The 15,868-nt window shown below is 39.2% G+C and overlaps 3 protein-coding genes across 4 annotated transcripts in view; 1 reads left to right on the top strand and 2 right to left on the bottom strand.

The window, feature by feature from the left end:
* Positions 1-1,624, bottom strand: part of mrpl15 (mitochondrial ribosomal protein L15) — an 8,076-nt gene extending 6,452 nt beyond the window's left edge. Inside the window, exon 1 of the mRNA XM_067447482.1 lies at positions 1,302-1,624. Within this exon, the coding sequence (XP_067303583.1) occupies positions 1,302-1,403 (102 nt within the window). The 5' untranslated portion in view covers positions 1,404-1,624. The remainder of the gene's footprint in view (positions 1-1,301) is intronic.
* A 202-nt stretch (positions 1,625-1,826) lies between these two features.
* Positions 1,827-11,286, top strand: lypla1 (lysophospholipase 1). 2 transcript variants are annotated; one of them, XM_067447532.1, is made up of 9 exons: positions 1,827-2,356; positions 2,446-2,477; positions 2,552-2,617; positions 3,602-3,649; positions 6,341-6,411; positions 6,507-6,580; positions 8,031-8,132; positions 9,317-9,506; positions 11,049-11,286. In XM_067447532.1, exons 1-9 carry the CDS (start codon positions 2,315-2,317, stop codon positions 11,075-11,077), a joined length of 654 nt encoding a protein of 217 aa, XP_067303633.1. In that variant the 5' UTR covers positions 1,827-2,314; the 3' UTR covers positions 11,078-11,286. The 2 variants fall into 2 exon arrangements, with proteins under 2 accessions (XP_067303633.1, XP_067303626.1); XM_067447525.1 differs by having other exon boundaries at positions 1,836-2,356; positions 9,317-9,490; positions 11,049-11,280.
* A 272-nt stretch (positions 11,287-11,558) lies between these two features.
* The window catches only part of LOC137079423 (regulator of G-protein signaling 20), a 29,729-nt gene continuing 25,419 nt past the window's right edge, over positions 11,559-15,868 (bottom strand). Inside the window, exons 4-5 of the mRNA XM_067447407.1 lie at positions 14,416-14,650; positions 11,559-12,885 (exon numbers count right to left, since the gene is read on the bottom strand). Coding sequence (XP_067303508.1) covers positions 12,700-12,885; positions 14,416-14,650 — 421 coding nt within the window. The 3' untranslated portion in view covers positions 11,559-12,699. The remainder of the gene's footprint in view (positions 12,886-14,415; positions 14,651-15,868) is intronic.

Genomic DNA, 15,868 nt, shown 5'->3' with positions numbered 1-15,868 from the left:
AGGAGGTGGATTAGTGCTCACTGATGAGATGTTTGGTGTGTGAGAGAATTGTTTTAAAATGTCTAAAATAAAGATGGACCACAGAGTATTTAAGGAAACGTCACTTGCCAACAGAAAGTACTTATTTATAGCTATATAAGTGTATATTTTATATTTTATTTGTAATGCTTCCAGTTCCACTATTTTTTAGATCGTTTTAACGCATTTAAAACAATTCCGTATAATTCCGCAGATTTTTCCAAAAATTCCACGCAGAAATCACAAAATAATGCCCCCGGCCCTGGAACGAATGATTCTGAACAGACAAATAATCAAGACATTAACTAAAGCGAATGATTCAATGACTCATAAAGACTCCACGTGTTTCATTCCTGAACGAATCAATTGTTTGAGTGAATCGACTCAGTGACTCACTCATTAAGACGGTCAGCTGACCTACTGGTTTTTAAAGTGTCATTATATCTAACATTACTTATTCATAAATTATCCATTTTTCTTTAATGCCTGAAATCATTTGGATATTAAGATCATGTTCCATGTAAATGTCCCACCGTAAATATATCATAACTGTATTATTAGTAGTATATGCATTGCTCATATTTTCTCAGTATTTAGAGTTTTTTGCACCCTCTGATTTTCAAATATTGTACTAACACACCACACATCAACGGACATATTATTAATTCACCTTTTAGAGCATCTACATCTCAATTTCAGAAAACTGACTGGGTTTGTGGTGCAGGGTCACATATATAATAGAATCGGGTAAACTTAAATGAATACCAGCAATGTTTCAGTATAAAATCACAACTTTAAACCGATTTAAACTTAAAAACAAAACAATAAAAAAAAAAACTCCTCACAAATATGTTATACATTACCATAAAAAGTAAATATTCATAAATCAGGATCATTTACTGGAGATACAAAATATAAAAAAATAGTGTAAAACTGATTAAAATTACTTCGTTTTTTAGTTCTTGTTTTAGGCACAAACTCACTCAACTTCTTAATTTTGTAAGTCTTTATTTTGCATTTGCATCTCCAGTGTAAATCTTGATTTAAAGAGGTGGAGATATATTTGTTTCATAAAACAGGTCAGAAAATATTTATTTGTATACCATAACTTTATGAATAACAAAATTTAAGGTTAATTAATCTACATAAATTACTACAGCAAGGACTCTCGTTGTACTACTACTGTGTTTTATTTTTACAAGACCATGTGAACTACAGATCTGAGCATCAGATGCTAGCAGGCTAATCAGCCCCATATAAGCCCTCTCAGGAGATTAACTCACCTCTTTCGTCGCACCCGGGTTCGGCCGAAGGTTCGAGAGGGTAATGCGAGGCAGACTCTTCACTATGGCGATGGTTTTGCCCGCTGTTGACTTCACAGACATTATAGAGCCGGAGAAATGCTAGTCAAGGGCAGATGACATATGGGGATGCTAACGCTGAACCGGAAGCGAACAAACAATAATAAAAGTCACATGGCATATTTAGATACGCTGAAGAATATGCTTGTATGAAGTTACAAATAAGTAGTAAACAGATATAGAACTGTGACATATAATTTTTAAGCACTATTGTGTTCAGATGACCCTGTATTGTTAAAAAATTGAAGTAACGATAACAAAAGGTTCTGTTCTAAATAACACAACAACTGAAACATCAAATGCATATATCAGTTATTATGTTAATAATTATGTATACCAATGAGGATTTGATAGAGAAAGCATCCGTCAGTAAAACGAGAAATAAGCGTTTCGGAGCTTCGAATCAATTGAACCGATTCACTGTAAACGGCACACTAGTGACCCCTGCTGGTCAGAACAGTGAAAGGCAGCGAAAACTCAGTCAAAACAATGGTCAAAACATGCATAAAAACACCTTTTACAAACCAACTGCAATGTTTAATTGAAGCTGTCATCAATGAATGCAATTTAAAAATAATCTAATACCACTATAAGTGTTGTTTTATTAAATGTAAGGGCTTGTTTTGTTAGTTGTATGGAGTTTGTTTAATCAGACCAGCTTTTAACTCCTTTTTTATTATACAAATGTGTCATTAAATATAAATGTATAAAACTGATCATGGCTCACTGGTTCTCAAAGAGAGAAACCGACTGGAGTCACGTGACTGATTCGCGCTCTGAATCACTGAATCGAATCAAATGATTCAGTTAAAGGGTTTCGTCAGTGACTACGAGAGAAACTCATATTGTTGACATTGAAGCTCTCTGAGCTAGCGTATGCTATAGCCTTCTGTCAATGGAGACGAAGCTTAAGGACTTTTATTTGCGGTTATAACATGTCAGCGGTCGTTCCCGCCGTTTGTAAGGCAACGGCCGCGGTGAGTGACATCATCAGCGCTGTATTGCCCCTTTATTTTGGATTATAAATGTTATATTCTTTAGCTTGTTGTGTTTTTTTCTCCTCCAGGTGATATTCCTCCATGGCCTGGGAGACACAGGGTAAACTGGCATGAGTGAATGAACTCTAAATGAAGCTCATAGTAATAGTTTTTGACCATATTTCCTCTCCTCAGACACGGATGGGCTCAGGCTCTGTCTGCGATCAGGACTCCTCATGTCAAGTACATCTGCCCTCATGCGTATGTACCAAATATATTTATTCAGCACACTGTCATATCCCAGATAGCATAGGCTACATATCCAGACCACTTTAGAACATATGGATCAGTTTTGGCAGCGGTAAAGGTCACATCAAGCCTGTTTTAGTGGGAGTTGTGGTGTGGTGTGTGGCCATAGACTAAAAACATGGACCTAGTGTAGGTTTCTGAAGAGCATTTTTGAAGCCTAAAGTATAACCGAAAATGGGCAAAGAGGCGGGAAGTGGGTGGAGCTGAGGTGCCGGGTTGCTGAAACCACGCCTACCTAGCTCAACCAGTGGCCCCTTAAATTATGCAGAACTTTAATGCATAATATAATTTAGACAGATGAGTCCTAAACAAATACACCCCCTCACAGTTGTCATGAAGGGCAAAATTAGCTATACAGACCAAAAGCACTTTTTGTACCAGACTGTACAATGCAAAAAAGCTTTTCTTACTTAGTATTTGGGTCTTGTTTCTAGTCCAAACATTCTTAAAAGAAGAAGTATTTGCTAGACAAGCTAAAGTAATTGTCTTGTTTTGGGGAAAAATAACTCAAAATTAAGAGAGTTTTTGCTTAAAATAAGATAAATAAACTTCCAATGGGGTAAGCAAAATATTCTTAATTCAAACAGAAAACACGAATATTTTGATTTTAAGTTTCCAGAAAAAATAATACTCTAGTACAGATACTCAAAAAGTGTACTTAAGTAGAGTACTCAAGTAAATGTGCTTAGTTACAGTCCACCACCAAATATTATTATGAAGTGTGCATCAACTTTACTACGCACTAGGATTTATAATGCCCCTTTATTCTCTCTCTCTCTCTTTCTCTCTCTCTCTCTCTCTCTCTCTCTCTCTCTCTCTCTCTCTCTCTCTCTCTCTCTCTCTCTCTCTCTCTCTCTCTCTCTCTCTCTCTCTCTCTCTCTCTCTCTCTCTCTCTCTCTCTCTCTGATGTTGTTATTGTCCTATGACTGACCCCAGTCCAGTGATGCCGGTCACACTCAACATGAACATGGCGATGCCGTCCTGGTGAGAATAAAGCTCTTCTCTGAGCTTATACTGAACTCTTCCCTCATCGCTCCTTACTGAACTCTTCCCTCATCGCTCCTTACTGAACTCTTCCCTCATCGCTCCTTACTGAACTCTTCCCTCATCTCTCCTTACTGAACTCTTCCCTCATCACTCCTTACTGAACTCTTCCCTCATCGCTCCTTACTGAACTCTTCCCTCATCGCTCCTTACTGAACTCTTCCCTCATCGCTCCTTACTGAACTCTTCCCTCATCGCTCCTTACTGAACTCTTCCCTCATCGCTCCTTACTGAACTCTTCCCTCATCTCTCCTTACTGAACTCTTCCTTCATCGCTCCTTACTGAACTCTTCCCTCATCACTCCTTACTGAACTCTTTCCTCATCACTCCTTACTGAACTCTTCCCTCATCGCTCCTTATTGAACTCTTCCCTCATCGCTCCTTACTGAACTCTTCCCTCATCGCTCCTTACTGAACTCTTCCCTCATCGCTCCTTACTGAACTCTTCCCTCATCTCTCCTTACTGAACTCTTCCCTCATCACTCCTTACTGAACTCTTCCCTCATCGCTCCTTACTGAACTCTTCCCTCATCGCTCCTTACTGAACTCTTCCCTCATCGCTCCTTACTGAACTCTTCCCTCATCTCTCCTTACTGAACTCTTCCCTCATCACTCCTTACTGAACTCTTCCCTCATCGCTCCTTACTGAACTCTTCCCTCATCGCTCCTTACTGAACTCTTCCCTCATCACTCCTTACTGAACTCTTCCCTCATCGCTCCTTACTGAACTCTTCCCTCATCGCTCCTTACTGAACTCTTCCCTCATCACTCCTTACTGAACTCTTCCCTCATCGCTCCTTACTGAACTCTTCCCTCATCTCTCCTTACTGAACTCTTCCCTCATCACTCCTTACTGAACTCTTCCTTCATCGCTCCTTACTGAACTCTTCCCTCATCGCTCCTTACTGAACTCTTCCCTCATCGCTCCTTACTGAACTCTTCCCTCATCACTCCTTACTGAACTCTTCCCTCATCGCTCCTTACTGAACTCTTCCCTCATCGCTCCTTACTGAACTCTTCCCTCATCTCTCCTTACTGAACTCTTCCCTCATCACTCCTTACTGAACTCTTCCCTCATCTCTCCTTACTGAACTCTTCCCTCATCACTCCTTACTGAACTCTTCCCTCATCGCTCCTTACTGAACTCTTCCCTCATCTCTCCTTACTGAACTCTTCCCTCATCGCTCCTTACTGAACCCTTCCCTCATCGCTCCTTACTGAACTCTTCCCTCATCGCTCCTTACTGAACTCTTTCCTCATCACTCCTTACTGTACTCTTCCCTCATCACTCCTTACTGAACTCTTCCCTCATCACTCCTTACTGAACTCTTCCCTCATCGCTCCTTACTGAACTCTTCCCTCATCGCTCCTTACTGAACTCTTCCCTCATCTCTCCTTACTGAACCCTTCCCTCATCGCTCCTTACTGAACTCTTCCCTCATCGCTCCTTACTGAACCCTTCCCTCATCACTCCTTACTGAACTCTTCCCTCATCACTCCTTACTGAACCCTTCCCTCATCGCTCCTTACTGAACCCTTCCCTCATCGCTCCTTACTGAACTCTTCCCTCATCACTCCTTACTGAACTCTTCCCTCATCACTCCTTACTGAACTCTTCCCTCATCGCTCCTTACTGAACTCTTCCCTCATCGCTCCTTACTGAACTCTTCCCTCATCTCTCCTTACTGAACCCTTCCCTCATCGCTCCTTACTGAACTCTTCCCTCATCGCTCCTTACTGTACTCTTCCCTCATCGCTCCTCACTGAACTCTTCCCTCATCTCTCCTTACTGAACTCTTCCCTCATCTCTCCTTACTGAACCCTTCCCTCATCGCTCCTTACTGAACTCTTCCCTCATCTCTCCTTACTGAACCCTTCCCTCATCGCTCCTTACTGAACTCTTCCCTCATCACTCCTTACTGAACTCTTCCCTCATCACTCCTTACTGAACTCTTCCCTCATCGCTCCTTACTGAACTCTTCCCTCATCGCTCCTTACTGAACTCTTCCCTCATCTCTCCTTACTGAACCCTTCCCTCATCGCTCCTTACTGAACTCTTCCCTCATCGCTCCTTACTGTACTCTTCCCTCATCGCTCCTCACTGAACTCTTCCCTCATCTCTCCTTACTGAACTCTTCCCTCATCTCTCCTTACTGAACTCTTCCCTCATCACTCCTTACTGAACTCTTCCCTCATCACTCCTTACTGAACTCTTCCCTCATCACTCCTTACTGAACTCTTCCCTCATCACTCCTTACTGAACCCTTCCCTCATCTCTCCTTACTGAACTCTTCCCTCATCGCTCCTTACTGAACTCTTCCCTCATCTCTCCTTACTGAACTCTTCCCTCATCACTCCTTACTGAACTCTTCCTTCATCACTCCTTACTGAACCCTTTCCTCATCGCTCCTTACTGAACTCTTCCCTCATCGCTCCTTACTGAACCCTTTCCTCATCACTCCTTACTGAACTCTTCCTTCATCACTCCTTACTGAACCCTTTCCTCATCGCTCCTTACTGAACTCTTCCTTCATCACTCCTTACTGAACCCTTTCCTCATCACTCCTTACTGAACCCTTTCCTCATCGCTCCTTACTGAACCCTTTCCTCATCACTGATGTGCTTCTCAGGTTCGACATCATCAGCCTCAGTCTGGATGCGGAGGAAGACGAGCGAGGAATCAAGCAAGCCGCTGAAAGCAGTTAAGTGTGATCTGAGGCTTGTGGAAGAGTGGAAAGTTCAGAGTCTGACCTTAATGTGAATATAATGTGTTAATGTGCCTGAATGTGTCCGCAGTCAAAGCCTTGATCCATCAGGAGGTGAAGAGCGGGATTCCCTCCCACAGGATCGTGTTAGGAGGCTTTTCCCAGGTCAGGCCACTCTCTCTCTCTCTCTCTCTCTCTCTCTCTCTCTCTCTCTCTCTCTCTCTCTCTCTCTCTCTCTCTCTCTCTCTCTCTCTCTCATCAATGACTCACTCAGTAAGAATCATGCTAGAAACATGCTAACACAGTTTGTTAAATCATGCTAGAAACATGCTAACACAGTTTGTTAAATCATACTAGAAACATGCTAACAATCTGATTAATCATGTTAGAAACATGTTACAAATGTGTGCTAAATAATGCTAACATTTTAAAACATGCTAGAATGGTTGTTAAACAATGCTGGAAACATGTTAACAATCTGTTAAATCATGCTAGAAACATGTTAACAATGTTTTAAATTATGATAACATGGTAAAACATGTTAGCATCAATGTTAAATCATGCTAGAAACATGTTAACAATCTGTTAAATCATGTTAGAAACATGTTACCAATGTGCTAAATAATGCTAACATGTTAAAACATGCTAGCACAGTTGTTAAACAATGCTGAACACGTGTTAACAATCTGTTAAGATAATGTTAGAAACTTTACCAATGTTTTAAATTACCATAACATGTTAAAACATGTTAGCATCAATGCAAACTAATGCTAGATACATAATAACAATGTGTTAAATCATGTTAACATGTTAAAATATGTTAGCTCAGTGTTAAACCATGCTAAAAACATGTTACCAATGTGTTAAATGATGCAAACGTGTTAAAATATGTTAACACCATGCAAAATAATTCTAGAAACATGTTACAATATGATAAATAATTCTAACATGTTAAAACATGCTAACACAGTTTGATAAATCATGCTAGATTTACAATTTAACAATGTGCTAAATCATGCTAGGAACATGTTAAAACATGTTAGCACGAATGCTAAATAATGTTAGAAACATGTTAACAATGTTTTAAATTACGGTAACATGTTAAAACATGTTATCATCAGTGTTAAATAATGTTAAAAAGGCTAAACATTTTGTTAAATCATGCTAGAAACATGTTTATAATATTTTTAATTATGAGAACATGTTAAAACATGTTAGCACCAATGTTAAATCATGCTAGAAACATGTTAACAATGTACTAAATCATGATAGCGTGTTAAAACATGTTAATGCCATGATAAATCATTTTAATGTATTAAAGTATGTTTATATTATAAACTATATCACATTAGCAACATGCTAGTGAAGTGCTAAAGAATGCTAATAACATGCTAAAACTTGATAGTAATGAGCTAATTCATACTACACACATGCTAGCAACAATTTAAAACATGCTACGACTTCCTACCAAACCTATAGGCTGAATTGCCTTCAAACTTTTGCAATGTTCTGGTCAGGCAGTTTGTAATCAGAGCCCGGTCGGCTTGAGCTGGAGATGAACAGAGATGGGCTAATGCTGTGTGTGTGTGTGTGTGTGTGTGTGTGTGTGTGTTAGGGCGGAGCGCTCTCTCTCTATAGCGCGCTAACGGCGCAGCATACGCTAGCAGGTGTGGTCGCTCTCAGCTGCTGGCTGCCCCTCAGGGACTCACTCTCACAGGTTAGGTTATTATCATCATCATCTTCCTCTGGAAACCTGTTTAAACACAATCACTTCTGCTCTGTGTGTTTTTTATTGTCACAAATAAAACAATTGACACAACTACACAGTATGCTTACAAAACACATTTTTTATAATATTTAAATGTGGTTTTACTGATCTAGTAAATGCATCTTGATTTAAGAATTGTTAGATATTTAGACTGTAAACAAGACAACATTACTCAAAATGAGTAAGAAGAGCATTTATCCTTTATGGCAGCGGATATAACTCACAATACAATAGACATTTTTAGCTGAAATATGTGCAAGACATAATTATAAACTATAAACTGCCTACTTTTATTTGTGTACACAAAAATACTGAGTAAGAAGAGCATTTTTTGCAGTGTATGCATGTTTTGACCCTACACTTTAGTGTTCATTGAATATCTCCTTCAGTTAGGAGTGTGTTGTGAATGGCATGTCATGTTTCCCTCGTGTATGTGTGTGTGTGTGTGTGTGTGTGTGTGTGTGTGTGTGTGTGTGAGAGCCTGTTTATGTGGTTTATGAGGACACAAATTTGTATAACTACATGGGTATTACACTGGTATTACACTATAAAGGTGGTTTATGAGGACATATCAAATGTCCTCATAATTCAAACGGCCTTAAAAACATACTAAATTATGTTTTTTTGAGAAAGTAAAAATGTAGAATGTTTCCTGTGATGGGTAGGTTTAGGGGCAGTGTGTGTGTGTGTGTGTGTGTGTGTGTGTGTGTGTGTGTGTGTGTGTGTGTGTGTGTGTGTGTGTGTGTGTGTGTGTGTGTGTGTGATGGGTAGGTTTAGGGGCAGTGTGTGTGTGTGTGTGTGTGTGTGTGTGTGTGTGTGTGTGTGTGTGTGTGTGTGTGTGTGTGTGTGTGTGTGTGTGATGGGTAGGTTTAGGGGCAGTGTGTGTGTGTGTGTGTGTGTGTGTGTGTGTGTGTGTGTGTGTGTGTGTGTGTGTGTGTGTGTGTGTGTGTGTGTGTGTGTGTGTGTGTGTGTGTGTGTGTGTGTGTGTGATGGGTAGGTTTAGGGGCAGTGTAAGGGGATAGAAAATACGGTTTGTACAGTATAAAAACCATTACGCCTATGGAGAGTCCCTGTAAACCACATAGACCAACGTGTGTGTGTGTGTGTGTGTGTGTTCTCCCGCTCTTCTGCAGTCGGTGATGGGCTGTAATAAGCAGATGCCGGTCCTGCAGTGTCATGGAGAAGCAGATCCGCTGGTTCCTCCCATCTTTGGCCATCTCACTGTGGAGAAGCTCAAAGCCATGCTGAACCCTTCCAATATCACCTTTAAGACATATCCTGGGCTGGCCCACAGCGCGTGTCCTGAGGTGTGCTTCAGCCAAGGTTTACTCAACCTGAAATACATGATCTAACCTCACTATGAACTCCAGGATTGGATCCTGCAGCGAATAGGAAGAACAGTTCTTCTAACCCTAACTGATGAAATGCGTTGATATTCATTTCTTAAACATCATGGCCTTATTCCAGGAGGACAAATTAATCGGGATTTTTAACTTTGGGATGTGCATAGATATCATGCATAGATGTGCTTATATCATGCATCTTGATTTAAGAATATTGAGATATTTGGACTGGAAACAAGAAAAAATACTAAATAAGAAGAGCATTTTTGCAGTGAAAGCTTAATGTCTTCTTTCTGGAGATATGCATCACTTTGGCATTTGTTCTACACAGAGTAAATTATTTACACTGAATTACTCTGGGACCATTTCCGCCTGGATTTGTCCGACCCTGCGTCCCAATTCGCACACTATCTCTACTAAATAGTATTCGAAAATAGAATTAGTGTGTCCCAAATCGTAGTATTTTGAAAAGAGTATCCTAAAGATACCCGGATGATGGTTTACTATGTCCGGTCCGAATTCGAAGTGCGGATCGACACACACTTTAACGGCTAATATTACCCACAACCCGTTGCGAGTTGGATGAGGATTCGATTAGAACAACAAACACGGATAAAAAGCGTTTTAAAAACTACAAACATGGCGAGTGTGCGAGTCCGACGGTTAAGTAGAGGTTTAGATAAAGGGGTTTGCGTGATCAATTATCAGTATCTAACCTGACTCATATATTTCTTCAGTGTTGTCCGCATTATATCTCACCTGCAGCAGCACTGAGCACTTCTGTAATGACACGTTTGGCCGTTAACTTTTAAATGCATCATTATATTTAAACTGCAAACACACGAGGAGTCTCTGCATTAAAGACACACACACAGCAGATCAACGAGCGGCTACATTTCTCTCCGATACGGCAGGAGATTAAACTGAATTGGGACGCAGCACAAGTTTCCCATACAGCGGTCTCTAAATACTCAATGGTGGTGTCATTTTACAGGAAACTCTTTGAAGTTACACAAAACACTGCTAAAAGTGATACACATGTCAGTATATGTTGTCTGAGCTGTAATAACCCCATAAAAGAGCCGCTTTTTGATATTTTTGGTTATAAATGTATTTTTGAGAGTGCTCTAGCAGCCTGCAGACAGGTTTGGCTGTTTTCAGCGTACGTCGGCAAACACTGGGAAAACTAATGAATGACACTGGGATATTGATTTTATACCACTGTATATGGGTATGGGGGGGTCTTTAATACAGCTCAGACAACATATACTTATACGTGTATCAATTTAAGCAGCATTTTATGCAACTACAAATGGTTTCCTGTGAAATGACACCAGAAATTATGTATTTACAGACCAGGAAGCTTTTTAATTTGGGTCAGCCAGGCGTAAATCCCCAAAAATGGCCCCAGAGCTAAAGTGAAAATCTGTCAAACTTTACTAGGTTTGCTATGTTGATAACTGCGTCATAACCATTGAAATATGAAACATTTCAGCTGATTGTCTTCTGTTTCTTACAACAGGAAATGATGGACATCAAAGAGTTTATTGAGAAGCAGCTTCCTCCAATCAATCAATAAATTACTGACACGCTGATGTCATCTGAAATCAACCCAACTCTTCAACTGAAGACCGTATTTATTATGGAAATAATAATCTCAACTGAAAAATGAATGTTTTGTAAATTTGTTATTTACAATTAAATGAACATGTATAATAGTTTGATTTATATTAAATGCATTTAATTAAATTAAGACTTAAGAGTGTTTTTCTGACCCAGTCAGGGGTTATAAATCTGGCCATAATGTTATGCCTGATCGGTGTGTGTGTGTGTGTGTGTGTGTGTGTATATATTAGTTGGCTCTACAAATATTGGCACCCGCGGCAAATATGAGCCAAACTGACTAGAACATTATTTTTTTCCGTTTGTCCTCATAGTCTTTCATTCAAAATATTCACAAAAATCGAATATTTAATTATTATACATACAATATAAATGTGAAATAAAATGAAATGTGTTAGTAATTGAGTTTGTTATGAGCAGATCCCTTCCTGTCCTTAGTGTTCAATGGGTTCCCTTTTCCTGTTTTGTCCATTTTCGGATTGCACCAGCACATTAAAAACAAACAGGGTTTTTTTGTACTTTATTGTTGCTTTATATCTCTTTTTGTACAGTTCATACAGTAAACATTAATTGCATTTAAAAACACATCTCAAGTCATAAACAGATGAGATATTGTTGCTCTCCTTAGATCGATGCTGTGGTGTGTGTGTGTGTGTGTGCGAGATCTATATAGATTGTAAATCCTCTAGACTGGACCTGATTGAAGCACCAGTGTTTAATGACACTTGCTTTATAGCCTATCCGAGCATGTGAGGCAAGGCACGGTTACGGTTCTGCCATTATAAGTGTGATCCGTGCGCAGACAGAAAGTCAGAATATATCTTTAACTGAACTACGAACAATGCAACAACTTTTTAAATAGGCCGTCTAAGGCTCCGTTTACACAGGGGCCAGTTCTTCAGATCCGACTGGATCAAATCTTGAACATAGGTAATCAAAACAATAACTGGATTCTGAAATCAGGGGCCTATTGCACAAAACTAGGAGAAGGGATTAAGCTGGGATATCTCGGTGATCCTGGCTCAATTTATCCGCTAAAATAGATTTATAGTTCGTTGTTGGTATCATTCTTGATGGGATTGGTATCATTCTTGGTGTGAGTGTGCCTTCAGGGTACGTTTACATTGCAGCGGTGTACTAAATTTTGCATGGAGATGACAAGATCACCAAGATGTCCTGGCTTAATCCCTTATCCTAGTTTTGTGCAATAGGTCCCTGATCACAAAACCTGGGGAATTTTGGAGGCCAACCGTTCCTGAACCACAGGACACGTTCAGATGCTTCAGTGCATCCGAGCCGTTTTGGGGGACCTGCATGCTATTAGGCGTGTGTTTTAATGTTGTGGCCCAAATCTGAGACCCTTCTGTTAACAAAACGCATTAACGAGCAGTCACAGGTGATGCATGTGAGAATCGTGTAAATACCAGATGTGCCGATCTATCTTGGTGACCTGATTACCTGGAATGAAAGGTACGTGTAAACAGGGCCACAGGGATCTCTCGGGTCTACAGGGAAGTGTGTGCGTTCACGTGTGTGTGTGTGTGTGTGTGTTAGGACTCATCAGGACGCTCTAGGTTCTGTCTGAGGTCTGTGTACATGCTGGAGCTCATGAATCGTGGGTAGGAGTCTCGCTGCATGAGCATGAAGATCTGCTGCTGTGCCTCGTCAAACGTGCACGAGGAGGGCTCCTGCATGTTCCTGTTGATCACTTCACGCACACGCGAGTCCAGACTCACCTAGATATACAAACACAGAGAACGCGTCTGAGACATTGGGTTTTAAGAACTGGTAGGTTCCCATAATGTTATAGCTACAGACATGGCATCACGTTTCCTCTTCAGGTAACCAGATGTACAGACGTAACCAAGATGTTTTTGGAAAAGAGGATGTATGAGGCAAAGATATTCATTTTAACAACAGCGTAAGCAAACATGCAGAGCAGTGTTATCATTTGGAAATAGAGATGCACTGATATGAACATTTTGGCCGATAAACAATGATTCTTTATATTTGAAAGCCGATAACCGATATATTAGCCGATAAATCTAGAACCAAATTTGGGCTGATAACCGATAACTCTTTAAATTTGGAAGTCAATAACCAATGTATTGGCCGATAAATCCATATCCACATTTTGGCCGATAACTGATCATTCTTTATATTTGAAACCGATAACTGATACATTGGCTGATTAATCTAAATCCAAATTTTGGCCGATAACCGATAAGTATTTTAATTTGTAAGCTGATAACCGATATATTAGCCCATAAATCTAAATCCAAATTTTGCCCGATAACGATAATTCTTTAAAATTTAAAAGCCGACAACCAATATATTGGCAGATAAATCCTAATTTTGGCTGATAACAGATAACTTTAAATTTGGAAGTCAATAACCAATATATTTTCCGATAAATCAAAATTTTGACTGATAACAGATAACTTTAAACTTGGAAGTCAATAACCGATAAAATGGCTGATAAATCTAAATCCAAATTTTAGCCAATAACCGATATATTGGTCCATAAATCTAAATCCAAATTTTTGCAGATAACCAATATATTGCCCGATAAAGCCAAATTTTGGCTGATAACAGATAACTCTTTAAATTTGGAAGTCAATAACCAATATATTGGCCATTAAACCAAAATTCTGGACGATAACTGATAATTCTTTATATTTGAAAACTGATAACTGATATACTGGCCGATAAATCTAAATCCAAATTTGGCTGATAACTGATCATTCTTTATATTTAAAAGCTAATAAATCAAAATCAAAATGTTGTCTGATAACCGATAATTCTTTATATTTAAAAGCTGATAACCGATATATTGGCCCATAAATCTAAATCCAATTTTTGGCTGATAACCGATAATAATTCTTTATATTTTATCTAAATCCAAAATGTTATATGAGTTTTGAGAGTCTGATTACAAAAACTAAAGTCTCAACATTAAATCCTTGTCCCAAGCAGACACTTATGATGTTCTTATTATAATTTTATGTAGTCTATATGGCAGACTTGCAGCATATGTTGAACTGTATTTGCCTTTATGTTTCCAATCATATTTCAATCAATTCATCATGACGAACAGTACCCATCTGAAGTGTCTCAGCTGGAGGAAATCTATCAGATATAATATATATCGGCCAAATATTCCTATCGGGCCGATAACAATAACATTAAAAATGAACATATTTATCGGCCGATGCCGGTATTTGGCCATATATTGTGCATCCCCATGTGGACATGAGCATAAATACCTCTTTAGGTGACAGTACAGAGACGTAGTCCTCATATATTTGTTTCACAGTCTGTTCTACAGTGGGTTTGTTGGTCTCTTTCTTTAGATCTTCACAGAGGAGCCAGAAGTTCAGGTTTTCTTCACTAAACTCAGACTTGAGAAACTGTCTGAAGTGCGTAAGCCCATGAGCACTTTTTATTAAGCGCTCAAACGACTCTGCCCATGACTGAACCTCCTCCAGAGAGAGCTGAGGCCTGGAGAACAGGTGATATCAGGAAAGAAATGCTTATTGTTCAGGAAAGAAATGTTTATTGTTATATGTTTAATCACGATACAGGGAGAACAGGGGCCTGTACCATGATGGTAGTTTAACAAACTCAGGTTTACAGGATTAGTTTTGAGTTGACAAAACCAAACCATTGTATTCAGGCTTTGATCCTGAGTTCAGGAGTTTAGCTGTGACATCAGCAGTGAACAGCCAATCACACGCTGAGGAACTGATATTCACTTCTCGCAAGACAAGCAGTGAGATTAATTTCTCTCTTCTGCAGAATATTACATGATTGAAAAATATTAAGAATTTAAAAAAAATACACAGGAAGAGGAAAAGCTGTTTATGAAAGACGACAACTTAAAGAAAAAACAGTATACATCAATGCAAGTAAAAGTTATGAAGTTAGTTTAGTTGCTATAGAGAAAATTGAACATTTAAGCTCAGTAAGCTTCTTTTTTTAATCGTTTTATTTATTGATTTTAAAGCTTATTTATATTACTTTATGTAGGCTATTTATATTAATTTTAACAAAGTGCCTATTAATGATTGATTAACTAAAATGATAAATGTGTAATTGATTATAGGGTATAATAATTACATAAATTATATCTAAATCATTCAAAATGATTAGTTAATAATTTATAGTAGTTAAAAGCCAGACGCTTTAGTCTTTAAAAACCATTTGCTATGTAATGACCTTTAATGTGGAGAAGAAACAGGGGGCGTGGCTTTACTGCATCAGAGGTGTGTCACTTTACTCACAGCTGATTGGTCCAATTTCAGTTTGAGATCTCTAATCCAGAACATAACCTGCCCCAGAGCAGGTTAGCTGTGGAGTGTAAGTTACTATGGCGATGAACACGGCTAAAAGCCAAACCACTTTAATGGTACTTAAAACCCAACATTGGCACAAACTAAGCTTAAACAAATCTGGCTAGCCAGCTAAACCGGCTTCATGGTACAGGCCCCAGATGCTGGTAAAGGAGACTGTTTATTAATAGCCAGTGAGCGGAGTGGACCAGGTGAGCAGTGAAGTAGCAGAAGGGCAGGATAATGCAGATTACCAACAGGTAATACTCAATGTCTTTGCAGGAGAACCAGGAGGACGGATGGAGGACAAAGAGAAACATTGGAGATCGTGGTATCAGGTAAGTAGTTCAAGAGAGTCCTTGAGGTGAGTATTCAGGAAGTAATACTA

This window comes from Pseudorasbora parva, chromosome 1 (genome assembly GCF_024679245.1).
Source record: "Pseudorasbora parva isolate DD20220531a chromosome 1, ASM2467924v1, whole genome shotgun sequence".
In the NCBI taxonomy this organism is placed as follows: Eukaryota; Metazoa; Chordata; class Actinopteri; order Cypriniformes; family Gobionidae; genus Pseudorasbora; species Pseudorasbora parva.
Note: the sequence above shows the minus strand (reverse complement) of the source record. Positions and strands in the feature narration are given on the sequence as shown.